Raw genomic sequence first — 14887 nt, 5'->3', positions numbered from 1 at the left:
TCATTATCCATTTTTTAATAGTTTGTCGGTCAGCTGGTCGGTATGGACAAATCTCGCGACATTGTTTACTGCCTGGGTGGCTGATTTATGGCAAAATTGTCCCTCTGGTACCTTATAATTTGGGATCGTTTCGCCATAAATCCCCCAAATGTAAAAATGGTAACATCTCAATTTATCTATTGACTTACCTACCTCAGCGCTCAAATCACTGCTCATAAATTTGCGAAGAAAGCATCACATTTGCAATTTAGCTTTTATGCAGCGGTTGCATACACATGCACCGCACCCGACCAGACATTCCTGCAGTACCAGCGCTCCGCCGCGACCACCACGGTTCCATTGGGCGACCACAATCCAGACAAAATGATTATCGGGTACATATCGCAACTATCCTATATGAAGAATTGTACCACGACCATCAAATGAATTATCCTTTACCTTGGCAATAATTGTTGCTGCGTTCAACGAAACCGAAATGGTACGACCAAATTGAGCAAATAACTGCACCGCGGATTGAGGAAGTGCAACTTGGTTTCTAATTATAACCGCAGCCTGAATCATAGCTACGCGTTCTGATTGGACCACGCACGTTATTATGGCACTGCAGATTTCAGATTAAAGCAACTGTAAACAACTCATTATGCCTCGGTACTGCTAGTGGTACCCTCGGGGCAAGCTTCAAACTGGCACCCTCAAATCGACTGGAAACGACTCATTATGCCTCGGTACTGCTGGTGGTACCCCGAAGGCAACTTCCAACTGGCACCCTCAGCTCGAAAATCTACACCAAGTAGTCTGACCTCTTCGAGAGACGCAAAAAATCCAAATTGATCGTGTTTGCTTTTCCAACGCACTGATTATACCACCGGAACAGCTCTTCCCTCCCAACATTTATTCAATGCGGCTTAACGCACTGCATGCAAATCAGATTTGTTCCATATTTCCAATTAATTAATGCAAGCCTAAAGATTTTATCGTCCGTTTAATACAGTACGATTTGTCTGCATTGCAATCATGTCAAATAACTAATCAGCGCAAAGAAATCATTTCTTTCAGATGCTTATCAATTACCGTGCAGCGTTCTTTGATTTATTAACTTTGCTTGTCGTTTTGCACAACAATGTGTGGTTTTTTGTGCACATGCACGCCGCGGTAATTGTTCCAATGCAAATGTACCCACGCCGTGAAAGGTTCTAATCAAGTGGGTTTATTAAGTTATCAAAATTAATAACTTATCGACAAATCAAATCGAGTCGCGCGACTGATAAATTGGTCATAAATTTCGCAAAAACTTCACTCAAAAGTGGTACCGGAAAAGTACCCGTGGTACTCCGACTTACGTAATGCGTGTTTTCGGTGTGATAAATAAATGTTTTAGTAATTAAACGGCACGAGGTGATTGGTGTTTGGTACCAAAGGTTCCAGAGGTTCGTATTTTTTTGGTGTTGTTCTCAGGAGACAATATGTTTGGAAAAAATTGAAAAGAACAATACATATCCTTATTTCGCATGGAAAATGTAATTTTAAGGTTGTTTTTTTCTAAATAAATGAATCAATTTGATATTTTATGCAAGGTCGAAATACTGCTGCATCATTGCCACAATTTTAATATTTTCTCTGATAAACAAACACTTACGAGATATTTTGACAAATACTTTTGTCCTGTTTTTATCGACCCTGATCTAAATAACTCCACAGATCCGCATCAGGAAATTAAATCGTAAAATTACCTCTAAAGCGGTTATCAAGAAAATAAAACGTGTGGTTTTTATATGAATCTGCACTTTCTGCGATGTTACACTCTACGATTTAATGAAACCTGATTGCGGCTCACATTCTTAATGTTAAGGACAATTAAAAATTACAACTTTTACTCTAATAGACTGCACCTTTGACTTCTCCTAATTGCGGTCGCCTGACAAGCTTAATTCTCCGAGTAAAAAATTATGTGACATGATTTCCTAATTTAAATATTTTTCCGGTGTTACTTTTATTGCGCCAGTCTAATTAAAACTGTTGAAGTTTCACTTTCGACTGTGCGAGGCGTTGGCTCTACCGGCTGAGAGATGGCGCCAGTGTCGACCGCTCACTCCGTTGTAAAAAATGAGTTGTTGCTTTTGTCGTGTCCTGAGGAGGCAGTCGCGATCACACACGAGCTGGCTCGTTGAAAAAAGCCCGGATTTGTATGATCCAGTCGGGTAACGAGATAATCACATAGATAGACTACCAAAAAAAGCGAAACAAGATATCACAAATCTCGCCGAGTATGGTAAAAAGCACATCACTGCAGCTGTAAACACTGATTGAAGTTAGATCATACATGAATGATAGTGCACGATTCGCTAACGGCAGGTTATGTATCGGGCTTATCTATCATCGGGCGTTATCAGTTCGGTTGATCGGTACGACACCTCTCCGGCCCCGCCCATTCGAAAAGCTCGAAAGCTCCGTCGCCCGTAAATCATGCCGCACGTCTGGATCGGGTCGAGCTACTAGACTGATAATTACTGCATAATAGTGCAATTATGAACAATTTGGTTTTTTCGGCGGCAATTAGACCGGACGATGTGGTCAAGCCGTGTTTCAGCGGTCTAATTAAATTTTTGCGAGGGTAATTAAGCCAGAGATATTCCAGTGGTATTTGCAAAATGCCAGATCACATCGAGATTTAATTTCAACACCACTAATAAACTTGAACTTTGGGTTCGTTATTGTGGTTGCGTATAAATCAAATCGAGTCAATTACAACAGTAACAACGGCAACTCCATTATTATATTAAAAAGCTCCCGCTAATGAAACAATGGCGGCCAACAATCGACTCTTGAAAATCCATCAAGTTTCCTGTCAATGGGTTTTTTATCATTCACACATGACCAATTTAGAATAGAGGAGTAAATGTGGTAGTCAGGTAATTACAATATCAAAAGCTCGTTATGACAGGCCGTCAATTCTAATCAAGCGTCAACTAGCCGTGGCCTAACCGTGATCTTCATTTTTACCGAACGGATCACGAAGAACGTTCTCTTATTCTGGCATGCGTGTTGCAACGTAAAGTATGTTAATGTTTGCGAAAAATACCGAATGGTTGGCGCGGACAACCGCCGAAGAACTGACGGATAGCTTTGACAAATGACCTGCACCCGTGGCCCAATTCGGAGCTCAAGGACGCGAAGAGCGCACCTGGGCAGGTCGAAGTCCCCGCGCGGACTCGCAGGACTAATTAGCGCAGGAATGGCTGTCCTGTTGAATGTGCGGTATGGCGACCACCGGCTTCGATTCCGCTTCCTGCAATAAAGGGCGAACGCAAATAAGCCGACGATTGGCAATTAAAACGGACCAAAACACAAAGTATAAAGCGTGGAAATGTGCAGAAAAAGAAGAAATCTAACGGTACTTTAATAAGGCTGAATAAGTAGAGACCAAGAAAGTATTTGCTCGGAAATGGTCTTTTAGCAATTTTAGTAGTACCAAAGCAATTTGAGAAATATAGACTATCTTCACCGTAAAATGTAAAGATCTAGACCATTTAGAATTTTTTACTTAAGCCAAAACCAAAATAATTAAAAGAAAGATTCTCTAATGTGTCTTTAATCTTGCTCGATGAAAGAAGAAATTTACCACACTATTCAATACATTACATTTTAAATTTCTTCTTTTGCTTTGACCATATTCTTTCCTGTGGATCCCTTAGGCGTAGTAGATGGAACTTGTTCTTCTCTTTTCCATTTACATCATTCGTGGGGCTTTTGACAGCATTTTTTATTTTTCAGTTGACTGGCAAGAAGAAGATGATAATGGTATGTACCATTTTATAAAACTCTTAAAAGTTATAACCTAGTTTACGAAAATATTTCAGTTCTTCCTTTTCTTTTTGAATTAATTTGCTTTCTGTGAAATAACTTGAAGATTGTAGATGAAGATTTATATTATAAGAAGAACTAAATTCAAAAAACTGTTATGTGTAAGATCAATTTCAAAAAGAAATCCTTAGGTAAATGTTCCAACACGTTTTGTTTTGATGTGGTCTTGATCAATTTTTATCATGTAGTCAAAATGGAACAATTATCAATGGAAGAACATTTGAAGTAAAATTTTCAGAAGTATTTTCTTCTGATTAAGAAGATTCCGCGTTCTTCTTTCTTCTAATTCTAGAAACATTTTGGATAATATCACAATGCTGAGCACCAAGTAATCCTACTTTAAACAAAATTTTCAATCTTCAGTTAAAGTTTTCTTTATTTCATATTTTTCTTCAATGCAAGGATTTCATCTCATGATTCTTAGGGTTTATCAGTTTGGTTATTTGACGAAGAACTTGAATTTGTTTCGCAAATGTGCGTTTTATTTATTTTCTAGTTTCTAATGACTGCGAAACATTTAACTAAAATTTGTCAAACTACAAAGAGGTGGTACCGAGTTCTGCACTTAACGGTTGTTAACCCAACTGTGCTTTTTAGTACCTCACAGGACGACAACTAATCCAAATTGAAGCAACTGTCAATTTGAGACCTCGCTTTGTGCCAAATTAATGTAATTTTTTTCTTGGAAAAACTGAAAATCCTCGTCCAAAAAGGGACTTCTTTCAGCTCGAACAAGTCATTAGTTTCCTTACCATTTACGTCGAGCTTTTTGTGTTCCTAATTTGTGTCTTCTTTTGTTTATTTTAAATGGAACATGATTCTTCAGCTGACACGTAATCTTGCACCAACATGTTCCAATTAAGCGTATTGAAATGATTCGGATCGCGCTAATCAGCCAAAAAACTAATTTTTTCCAGAACTAATCATTTTATTCTGTCAACGTTTGTCGAGATCTCACGATGTGGCAAAAAGAGCGCAATCTAGAACTGAAATTGTCGTCGTACAAAAAGCTTTTAATTCGGTCCAAATCTATTAATCTTGCGCGTTCCGAGAAGTGTTTGCTTTTCTGTTCCTATTTATTTTTTAATTTGAGCGACGAGTCGATCTGTTCTGTTGTGTCAGATCCGGCCGGTAGAGAGGTCAGATTGAAAATTGATGATTTTGGTTAATTGGAAAAAATTGTTGTCGATTTCAATAACGTAGGATTTGCGTCAAAGCAACAAAGATCCATTCAGAGCTGCAATCTGCGGATTTGAAAGCGAATATGGGTCACGACTACAACAATATAGAATTTTGTAAAAAAAAAATAATTTTATTGTGGATTGATGTCAGCGTAATGCGACTGTGCAATACGAATTCAACAACAAATTACAACAATTTCATTGCTGGTGAAGGTTAGCGGTGAGTCACCATTACAAGAAAATATTGGTGTACCAAAACAGTAGCAGTGGTGTTATTAATTTTTTGCAGCGGTTCTTTGTATTGGCAAATCAACAATAAAAGCGCTAATTACACGGGCAGCTTTCATTCGAGCGCCGAAAATCAACGCCAAATTACCCGTAATTGATTTAAATATCTCAATTTATTATCGAATTTAGAAAGGTGGATGTGAAAAATGTTGCGTGCTAACAAGATAATTCCGTAATTTGCAGCGACCGGTCTCTTCTGCTGTTACTGCGATTGTTGCATAATCCGCGCGTTTTCGTGCTCCTCTCGATGCACGTGCTGATCGATCACAATGAAGCGATTTTTGCATTTCGGAAATCATTAAAACGGTAACGGTCCGCGCGCGGACCCCTGACTCACTCCGGATTGACTTTGACAGATTTGCCGAGCGCAATTTCGTGTGCTGCCCATATGGCGATGCCACTCCAACAATACAGTTAATTGCGGACTTCCTATTAGCGCCGTTGTTCGAAATTCGGAAATTTTGCGCCGCAAATTAATTACCGGCCGAGCAACATGTGACGGCAAAAAGCGACACCGAACGTATGTTCCACCAAAAAATCTGTGACTAATTGGACGCATCAGCAGTTTTCGGAACAGGATGGCTGGGATACCAGATCCGAACCAGAGGCTAGGCTTGCTTTATAAATTCAATTACAAGTTTTTGTCGCGGGTAGACGATTGTATTTGGTTAAAACGAGATTTTACACTTTTTGCCGGCTGAGGGATAGACACCAGAAGGGGGGCACAGGTGATTCTTGAGTCAGTGGCTGCTGGTTTCCAAACCCAAGAAAAATTTTCACTAAAAAATCTGAAACATGAAGTATATTCTTTTCACTGGTCGCAATTCGGAATTTGGGAGAAATTCGTTGTTGTCATTGTGGTAACACCTTTAAAAATAAATTGGAAATTTTTTTACTTATTGATTTGGCTAAAACTGTACTAGTACCATATAGTACGACCGTCCTGACCCAATTTATTTGTCTCAAAAATATTATTTCCAAATTTCTGAGAAGAAATAGTTAGATATTTGTGTATCAAGGCCAAAAACTGCATCTTTTTCGTCTGAGTCTGAGTTTTCTGGCCGAGGCGCAGCCGAGGTTTGAAAACAGGCGAGGTCAAAAGGCGTTTTTTGGCAGAGGTGCACATTACATTTTTTAGGCCAAGCCAAATACAATATTGGTTAAAATTACAAATTCTATCTAGCTTTTTCTAATAGATAAATTTATTAATACATAACGACAATTTTTTTATAATATTTGTTATCAGCTTGCCAACAAAACTAGAAATTTACTATTTGCAATACAATTACTTTTATTAACATATGGCGCCACGGTCAGCGTCCGAAAAAGTGCGTCCGAAAAAAAGTTACTTTTCGTCCGCTTGTGAGTAGGGGTGCCTAAAAACAAAGTTAAGGTTGTTTCTTCATTTCTTCGGAGGAATTTAGCAGCGCATCGAAAAACAGCAAAATGGAGTGCAGCACATTTCCTCGCTCCGTTATGTTCCTCCGATGTAATTATTTCTAGGGCACGGTTACCGAGCGGTATAATTTCGATAGAATTGCTACTTAAGCCGCCCGTGGCAGAGGTCGCGACTTAGAATCGAATCTTTGTTGAAAAACGTTTATTGGGAAGAAAAGCTTATTACGGTGGTTATCGGGCAATTTATCGCGAGCGCACTCGATAAACCATCACTCCAAGACATTAAAATTTAGAGTAGAAATTACACGTTTCCAGCGAAAATTGTTATCGTGTCATAAATTCCGGCGTTTAATTGGGCATCGATTTTCGGTATTCCGTCTAATAATAATAAACAGACGTCAGCAGTTAATGGGATTAAATTTGATAAATCGAGTTGGGTGAACCCGGATCAACCATCTGCCCATTTTTGACAACACCACTGACAGACTCATTACCGGAACTGACGTTCTCTGGAATTGAGTGTCCCGGTGGAGCTGTATCGCTGCTCGGACATATACTCGTATAAATGCCATAACCGGAGCCAATATCAATAAAGCAAGCTAAAATCAGGTAAAACCATTAGCGGATCGCATGCCAGTTATCTAAAGAGCACCCTGAATGCCAGGCCCAGCCGCCAACATGGGGACTTCATTACCGACCAGTTGGCACCCGTGAGCCACTTGTAATTGATAGCCTGATAAAGATGTCGCTACCTGTACTCAGCTCTTATCAACGCGATTGTCTCACACAGACTCACCGCGACGACTCAACTCTTCTGGAAAAAGTGCACCGTTATCGTTTCCATTCATTTTCGCATTTTTTGAACGATGTCACGACCATGCTCGCTCTAATAACCAGTCTAAACGCTTAAACGCTCCAAAATGGTGCTGTTAGTGGCTCCCGACACTGCTTAACAGCATCTAAACTGTGATCAATGGGCGTAAATAAAATATGAATAATGGGACTAAATTTTTAAACCTTGGCCTTAATTGTGTAAAGTCTACCGTGGCTAAATACTCGCCTGAACTGAGGCAAATTGAATTCGAGTTAAGTGAATTAGAGCGACGTTTAATAATGCCACAACGAGTCCATTTATGAGTGGCAAACTCGCTTTTTTCACTCACTGGGTACAAATATCAAACGGTACATTCGGATCAATGCGTCAGGAAGGATAACTTAAAATTTTCAAGGAGTTGGAAGAACTTGCCACATCGTATTTTTGTGGTCGCTCGTTTTGTAACGATTTTTCACCGAACAAACAAAATTTAAGGTCACGTTAATTGTCGTAATCTCAGGCTGAGCGGAACAAAAACTTTAATTTCGACAGATTTGTCAACAGCTGAAACAAAAGAAGTGAAACGTAAACAAAAACTGTTTGAAAAAATATTGCCAAGTACTCAATTTAACGTTTCTTTTTTTTCTGAACCAGTGACTAGAAATTCTCATTTGTATTATTTTTTGTATTCTGCCATAAATTGTGGAAAATAATAGATATACCTACTTATAGCAAATTAAAAAAAAAAAGAATAACTACAGGATGTCCCAGAGTTGCAAAAAAGCTCCATAACTTGTTTGTTATTAAAGATATCAACTTTTACTTTTTTCTAGATGATACCTACGCTTCTACTGCACATTCGGAAAATATTGCGGTATATATACAGTGTGTCTCAATATTATAAAAAAAACTAAAGTTATGTTTTTTAAAATTATAAATCAAATTTATACAGGTCGTTTTTACTTAACTGCCATCGTTTTTGAACAGGGGCGCTTTTTTTACCAGAATTTTGAATTGCAGGGGTCCCTTTGAAAATTCGTACCTTCCAAATCGTTGTACATAAATTAAAATGATTTACGCTGTTTGATTTCTGAATATTTTCCGCATCTGCTGAGTGTTTATTCAACAACCTGCTCAGTCGCATATGCCTACTGCGATTTTTTAAACATAACGAACTAAAAGTGTCAAAAACTCATTTTTTTCAAATGGCACCCCGTATTTATTACTGCACTGGTCGAAAGCTTTTTTGACAAGCTTTTGAACAATACATATAAGGTTTATATAGTCGAATCTGAAAATCTAGGGTGCTATCCAAAAACCGCTAAATTTGATGCAATTTTTCCGTTAAAAAGACAATACAAAAATCTAGTAGGCCTAACAAAAGATAATCACACAATATGGTCAGTCCATAAAGATGAATCAAGCAACAAAACAGTGTTTAACAATTAAACATTTCATTATTTTAGTGATTTTTAGTGATTTTAAGATAGCACTCTAGATTTTCCCATTCGACTATACAAATACTATACCGTTGGAAAGTTTGTCAAAAAAGCTTTCGACCAGTGCAATAATAAATGCGGGGTGCCATTTGAAAAAAATGAGTTTTTGACACTTTTAGTTTGTTATATTTAAAAAATCGCAGTAGGCATATGCGACTAAGCACGTCATTGAGTAAACACTTAACAGATGCGGCAAATATTCAGGAATCAAACAGCGTCAATTATTTTGATTTATGTGCAACTATTTGGAAGGTGCGAATTTTCGAAGGGACCCCTGCAATTCGAAATTCTGGTAAAAAAGCGCCACTGATCAAAAACGATGACAGAGAAGTAAAAACGACTGGGTAGGTTCCATTTCAAGAAACATAACTTTAGTCTTTTTATAATATTGGGACACCTGTATATATGTATATCGCAATATTTTCCGAATGTGCAGTAGAAGCGTAGCTATCATCTAGAAAAATGAAAAAGTTGATATCTTTAATAACAAACAAGTTATGGAGCTTTTTCACAACTCTGGGACACCTGTATGTTTTAGAAAAAAAAATCCTTTTCGACTTTAATATTGTACCTCATTCAGATTTTATTATTTTCATTAATAAATAAAATTTAACTGATGAGAAAGACTAAGAACTAGAAGTTCCAACATTACTATTTTTTACCAGTTTTCTGTCAAATTTGTTTCTATTTCAGTAAATTACATCATTAAGAGTAGAAGTGAGTCTTTTTGTGGTAAGCCCAGAGACCGAGACAAAGTCGAGGTCGACAACTGCGCGACTAACATATTAAAAACTGCATATCTTGATGCAGCTATTTTTGTCATTTCCTTATTAACAATTTTTCACCCAGAATGCAGATCAGATTCACGAATCTTCATTCAAATATTCACACTTTTCTTTTTCTAGTTTTAAGGAAACTCCACTTCACTCACCTCCACGTACCAAAGTAATGTTAATAATTTTCTTCAAATCTGTGAATAAAAAGAGTGATCTTGCTCTAGCCTGGCAAGTGTATAATTTTTGAGGAAGTAATTTGCAAGTGGATCTTTTTTGTTGACTTGGGGATACGTTGAGCATTCACCACGCTTTAATAACCTCCGCTTAAGAAATTTCTCCCCTTGGGCCTTTCCTTTTTGTCTGTCTGAACAGTGTCGCCATAAAACAAATAGATGCTGTTATTATTCAAGGGGTATAAACACGCATTTACCTGTAATTGCGTCGGATTACGCTTATCAATAAATTTGTGATAATAACAAGCCTCGGAAATTACTGCGATAAGTTACGACCCGTCAGGCCATTATCTATTCATCAGCAACAACCAAATTGCTTTTGATGATTATTTAATTATTAATAAGTGTCACCGACCATGTTTGACGAGCTGACGCTCTAATGAAATCTCTGCTGTAATTATTTTCCGCGGATAATTGCCTTCCGCTTTTCCATTTCGCCTTGATCGATTTGTAAAAAAGCCCAAGTTTTTTCTCCCGCCGATTCATTCATGCTTTCTCGCGGTTCGTCGAAAGCTATTTGCATAAGAGCGTTTTCAGCAAAAATTGACTTAATCGAAAAAGCACAATGTAGTACGTGATCTTTTCATTAGACCGGCAAAAAGCGCAGCTGTAGCTGTACTTTTGTCGAGCGCTCATTTTCCTATCGTTTCGTAAAAGGTGTAAAATAACGCGACAATAGAAAAATTACATGCTGGATTTTTCAAGTAACTCGCTGCAGGCTACTGAAATCAGGTTAGTCGATAAGAAGGTTTCCTAACGATCGCTCTCGCAGGACTAGATTGGTAGTTCGCCTCCTTGCCGCCAGGACCGCTCCGGGCGCGCGATCCTCGCTGCAGATTGCGCAAATGGGCGCGAATGAAACTGAAAAGCTCGCTTTTCAACCGGAGCCGCCGGCGCGGTTTCACTCTTTGTTATGCTCATTTTTCTACACCGAAGGGCTCAATTCTGTTGCGAGCGGCGCTTTTCCGGAGCCGTCGTGCCGTCCGGAGGCTGCAGGACGGATTTGCATAATAACGTCCACGGGAATGGCACTTTCGAATACAAACATGAGGTAGCGCTATGAGCATCATCCATCATGTTCGTCGCTATTAAAATATACAGTTCTTAATTCCATGTTGATCTTGAATTATCCACGTGGTGGTCCGGTCCATTAGTTCCATGTCGCGACCTGTGTTTTATGATTGAGACACATAAGATCCAGTTTGGAAGATTAAAGGGTGTGAGGCGTGAGGACCAAATTATGAGTTAATATTATGCTTGACTATCAATCATATTGGGTGACTAGTAATTTGTAAATTATATTAACTCGTGCCTATCTAGCATAATTTCACACAGGGACGGATTAGTCGGCACGCCGGCACGAAAAATCGTTAAACACCAGCGTTATTAGACGGATTTTTTTATTGAACACCGCATCACTCGCCTTCAGCTGGAATTTAAAGCCAGGACAGTCCTAGTTTTGCTCACGGAAACATAAAACGCGATTTAAAAAGTCTAATCATCATTTTTACTACCGGCAAAAAGGAGGAGGCAAATTGCTCCGGTGGTGAAAAGTAAATTGCGACGATGGTTATTTTTTCTGTTTGATTACACAAGTCGACGCAAATCTAGAATTTGATTCGATAAAGCTCTTAGTTACTATGTAAATGGTTTTTTTTGCCTATCGCGACTGACCAAATGGTCCAATACCAATTTTAAACGAATTATTAAGACTTAAAAAATAAATGTTTTTACTAACATTATTATTATTTAACCTTTGTCAAACAAACACAATTTCGCCTTAAATTAGGAAATAAAATGGGACCCAAAACAGATTCTTGGGGCACGCCATTTGCGGCGCGAAGACACCTTCTGAGGAGCAATTGGAAGAAATATCCTTGATCCTTTTTTGTATCCATTCGCATAAATCACATTCACTGACATCTCGTGTAAGTGCTTGTCGCGCAGGACATAAACCAGGATTATGAAGAAACCTGATTTTTGTACCTAGATTTTGACGTCTCTTGTAGGCTTGGAATGCCAATCCTACTCGCGGAAAGCCTTCTGATTAGAGCAGGAACCTCATAAATCGAGTATCGAGAGTGCACTTACTCCGGCCAAACCTCCGGAAACCGAGATCCGAGTGTGAGTCCGTGTGGAAGCATGGAAGCCATCTGCTGGGGTTAAGTCAAGGTCAGAGCTTTGGCTCACATTCCGACAATACGTGCGGCGTGGGACGTTAAGCAATGGACGCTGGGAACGGCCTTGACAGCGTCTAACGTGTGAACCGACTATGCTAATGTATTATCATTGTCTAAGGCCTTATATAAGTCATGCGCGATCCCACTTCTGATTACGCGGACTTCATATTTAATGCATTCGGACGCGGCGTAAATTACGCGACTGGTAAATAAACAGTGCGAAGCTCGACGCCTCGCCAAGATTCGTGAAGTGAGAGCTTTCGGTGAAGCCGACAATTAAATTTATTCGCAATTAGGAGGCTTACGTAAGAGTTTGCTTAATTAGAAGGAACTGTTGGAAACGTAATACGGGGAACAAATCAAACGGCTTCCTTATCATCCGGCTTAACGTCAGCTGCTAGCCAGCTAATCGACGAATAGTAGTAAAACCGCGAAAATATTTACGTATTCAAATTAATTAGCGAATAGCAGAGAAGATATATGGTTTACTTAGCAATGAAATACTCTGTTTATGGTAATTTAATTGGTGGCAATTTATTCGTGTCGCGATATCTTATCAGATTTTGACACTTATGTTTTATTTTTATTACCAATAGTTAAATTAATTGGAGGCATTAGCAAATGGGATTTATATGGGATTATGGGCGGCCATGACGGCTCGCTTGGCGTTTAGTAGCCCATAATTAAGAATTATTAATATGCCACAAGACTACTTCACCTGATGATGGACAGAACCACAGATGGCGAAATGGGCTCGTCCATAACAAATTATTACCAAAAGCTGACACGGCATCGAGGCAGGATTCATTATCATTACGACCTGGACATCATTTTTTTAATATTACCATTTTTTTTTGCGCCCAGTTGTCGCCTCAACTTCGTCTCGCTCTTCAATCTCTGGGCTTAGCACAAAAAACTCACTTCTACTCTTAATGATACAATATACTAATTAATTCAATTTCCATAACAATTTATGTGGTACTGCTCACAAGTGACAAAATCAATGTGAGCTCAAATGAACAGCTTCAATCAAGCACGAAGTACCAGTGAATCTGCAGTACCAGATCAAAATTTAATAAAATCGATCAATTCCTTTTAGATCTAAATCCTAGTACAACATTATTTGCAGCTTCTTTGTCTATGTCCCTTTTAGTTTTCTAAATTATTTTTAAGCATCACCTAACAGTACTACTTTTATGGACGAAGACAATTAAGATTAATCTAAAAGAGATACTATACGCTGTCGATTTTTGGTATCATCGTCTTTACTTCTCTGCACCTATGCATCTATATTTTTGAGTTTCGAGAGGTACCACTTGGGTACTATTTTTTTGGATAGTATTTGTTAGACAATTCCGACTAAGAGTTAGGTACTTGTTTGGTCTAGACCCTCCAACTGTTATCGTTCTTCCTTTTCAGATATTTATTGGTTGAGGTACTTAAGTAATGATGTCGGTACTCGCTACCGGTGCAGCTTTTTTGGTTTGAACCTGGTCGAGATGAATGTGTGTTGTTAATTGAACAGTTTTCTTGTTGAAACTGGTACCGTATGTCGTTCCGTCCGTGGTACCGCGTCGGAATTTGAATAAATCGTCCGGAATCCGTGTTGAAATTTTTGCCACTGTATGCACGCATCCGCGCCGCTTTGGAGGTCAATACCTTTCCCAGATCATCAGTTCCCGGTACAGTTAATTGTAAAATCCACAATAGTTGTTCAATTGTCGTTTGCGCTTGTCAAGTTACCATTAATTTGTCTACACAGTATAGTGACATTGAAAATTGAGAGTGCTGTGAGCGGATGTACATGCAGATCAAGTGTAATGATGGGAAGAACGTCCATTGTTACCTCGTGGGACAATCCGTATTACACTGCCTTACTGAACAAAAACGCCACCTTAAATCATGGGTGGCGGTGGAAGTCGAAACGAATAAAAAATTAATGTGGTATTCCAGCGCAGATAAGGGGAATTCAAGTTCCCAGGCCGTCTTGTTCCGAGCATTTTATTATTTTATGTAGACAGTAGATGTTATTATAATTAAGGGATATCTGATGAGGTATGAGAGCAGACGTTTAATTGCGGCGGGATATTTCGTGCGGCGCACGGAAACCGCTAAATTGGTTAATTGGGACCAGCGCTCCCACCCGATTTGCGCCCCATCCAGCTCGCGTCGAGGCGAGTTGCGCGCCTCCCGTGGACATCCGCCGCGCTAATAACGGACCAATTAATCAATTACCGATCGGTACTACTTCCTTAACGGTCGATTGTGCTCGGTCGTACCGCGTTAAATTTAATTTACAGCCGAACGTCCGCTCACACTGGCGTAATTATAACTGAAGTGCCAATTCCCGCGCGAGTTATTGGTACTATCCAAGAAAAACCGACCAAATCGCCCAACAATTTCAACTAACTGTCCACTTCCTCCGGAGCACACTTCGCACCTCCAAGAGAAGTCTTCGCATTTCTGAAATGTCTTCGCATGTCGCGCTAATTAACACCGTGTTCGAGTTATCTAATTTGTTCCATATTTCAGATAGGCGATAGCGATTTGTCCGGATCGTGTTGGATTTTCTTAACGGTAGCTCCGTGCGAGAGTAAATAAACTCTCTGTGGTTTTTTCAAGGATCAACACCATAGGATGTAATTAAGAATTTTAAT

The 14887-nt window shown here is 39.1% G+C and overlaps 1 protein-coding gene across 6 annotated transcripts in view; it reads left to right on the top strand.

Annotated features, from left to right (window-relative positions):
- sv (shaven) overlaps positions 1 to 14887 on the top strand; it is a 124340-nt gene that overhangs the window by 38119 nt on the left and 71334 nt on the right. For 5 of the 6 annotated variants that reach the window (XM_069052649.1, XM_069052596.1, XM_069052620.1 and 2 more), the window contains exon 4: positions 3772 to 3798. The exons of the other annotated variant lie outside the window; for it this stretch is intronic. In XM_069052649.1, the coding sequence (XP_068908750.1) occupies positions 3772 to 3798 (27 nt within the window). The remainder of the gene's footprint in view (positions 1 to 3771; positions 3799 to 14887) is intronic. 6 annotated transcript variants of the gene reach the window in all.

This window comes from Tenebrio molitor, chromosome 1 (assembly GCF_963966145.1).
Source record: "Tenebrio molitor chromosome 1, icTenMoli1.1, whole genome shotgun sequence".
NCBI classification, from domain to species: Eukaryota; Metazoa; Arthropoda; class Insecta; order Coleoptera; family Tenebrionidae; genus Tenebrio; species Tenebrio molitor.
This window is presented reverse-complemented; position numbering and strand designations above follow the sequence as displayed.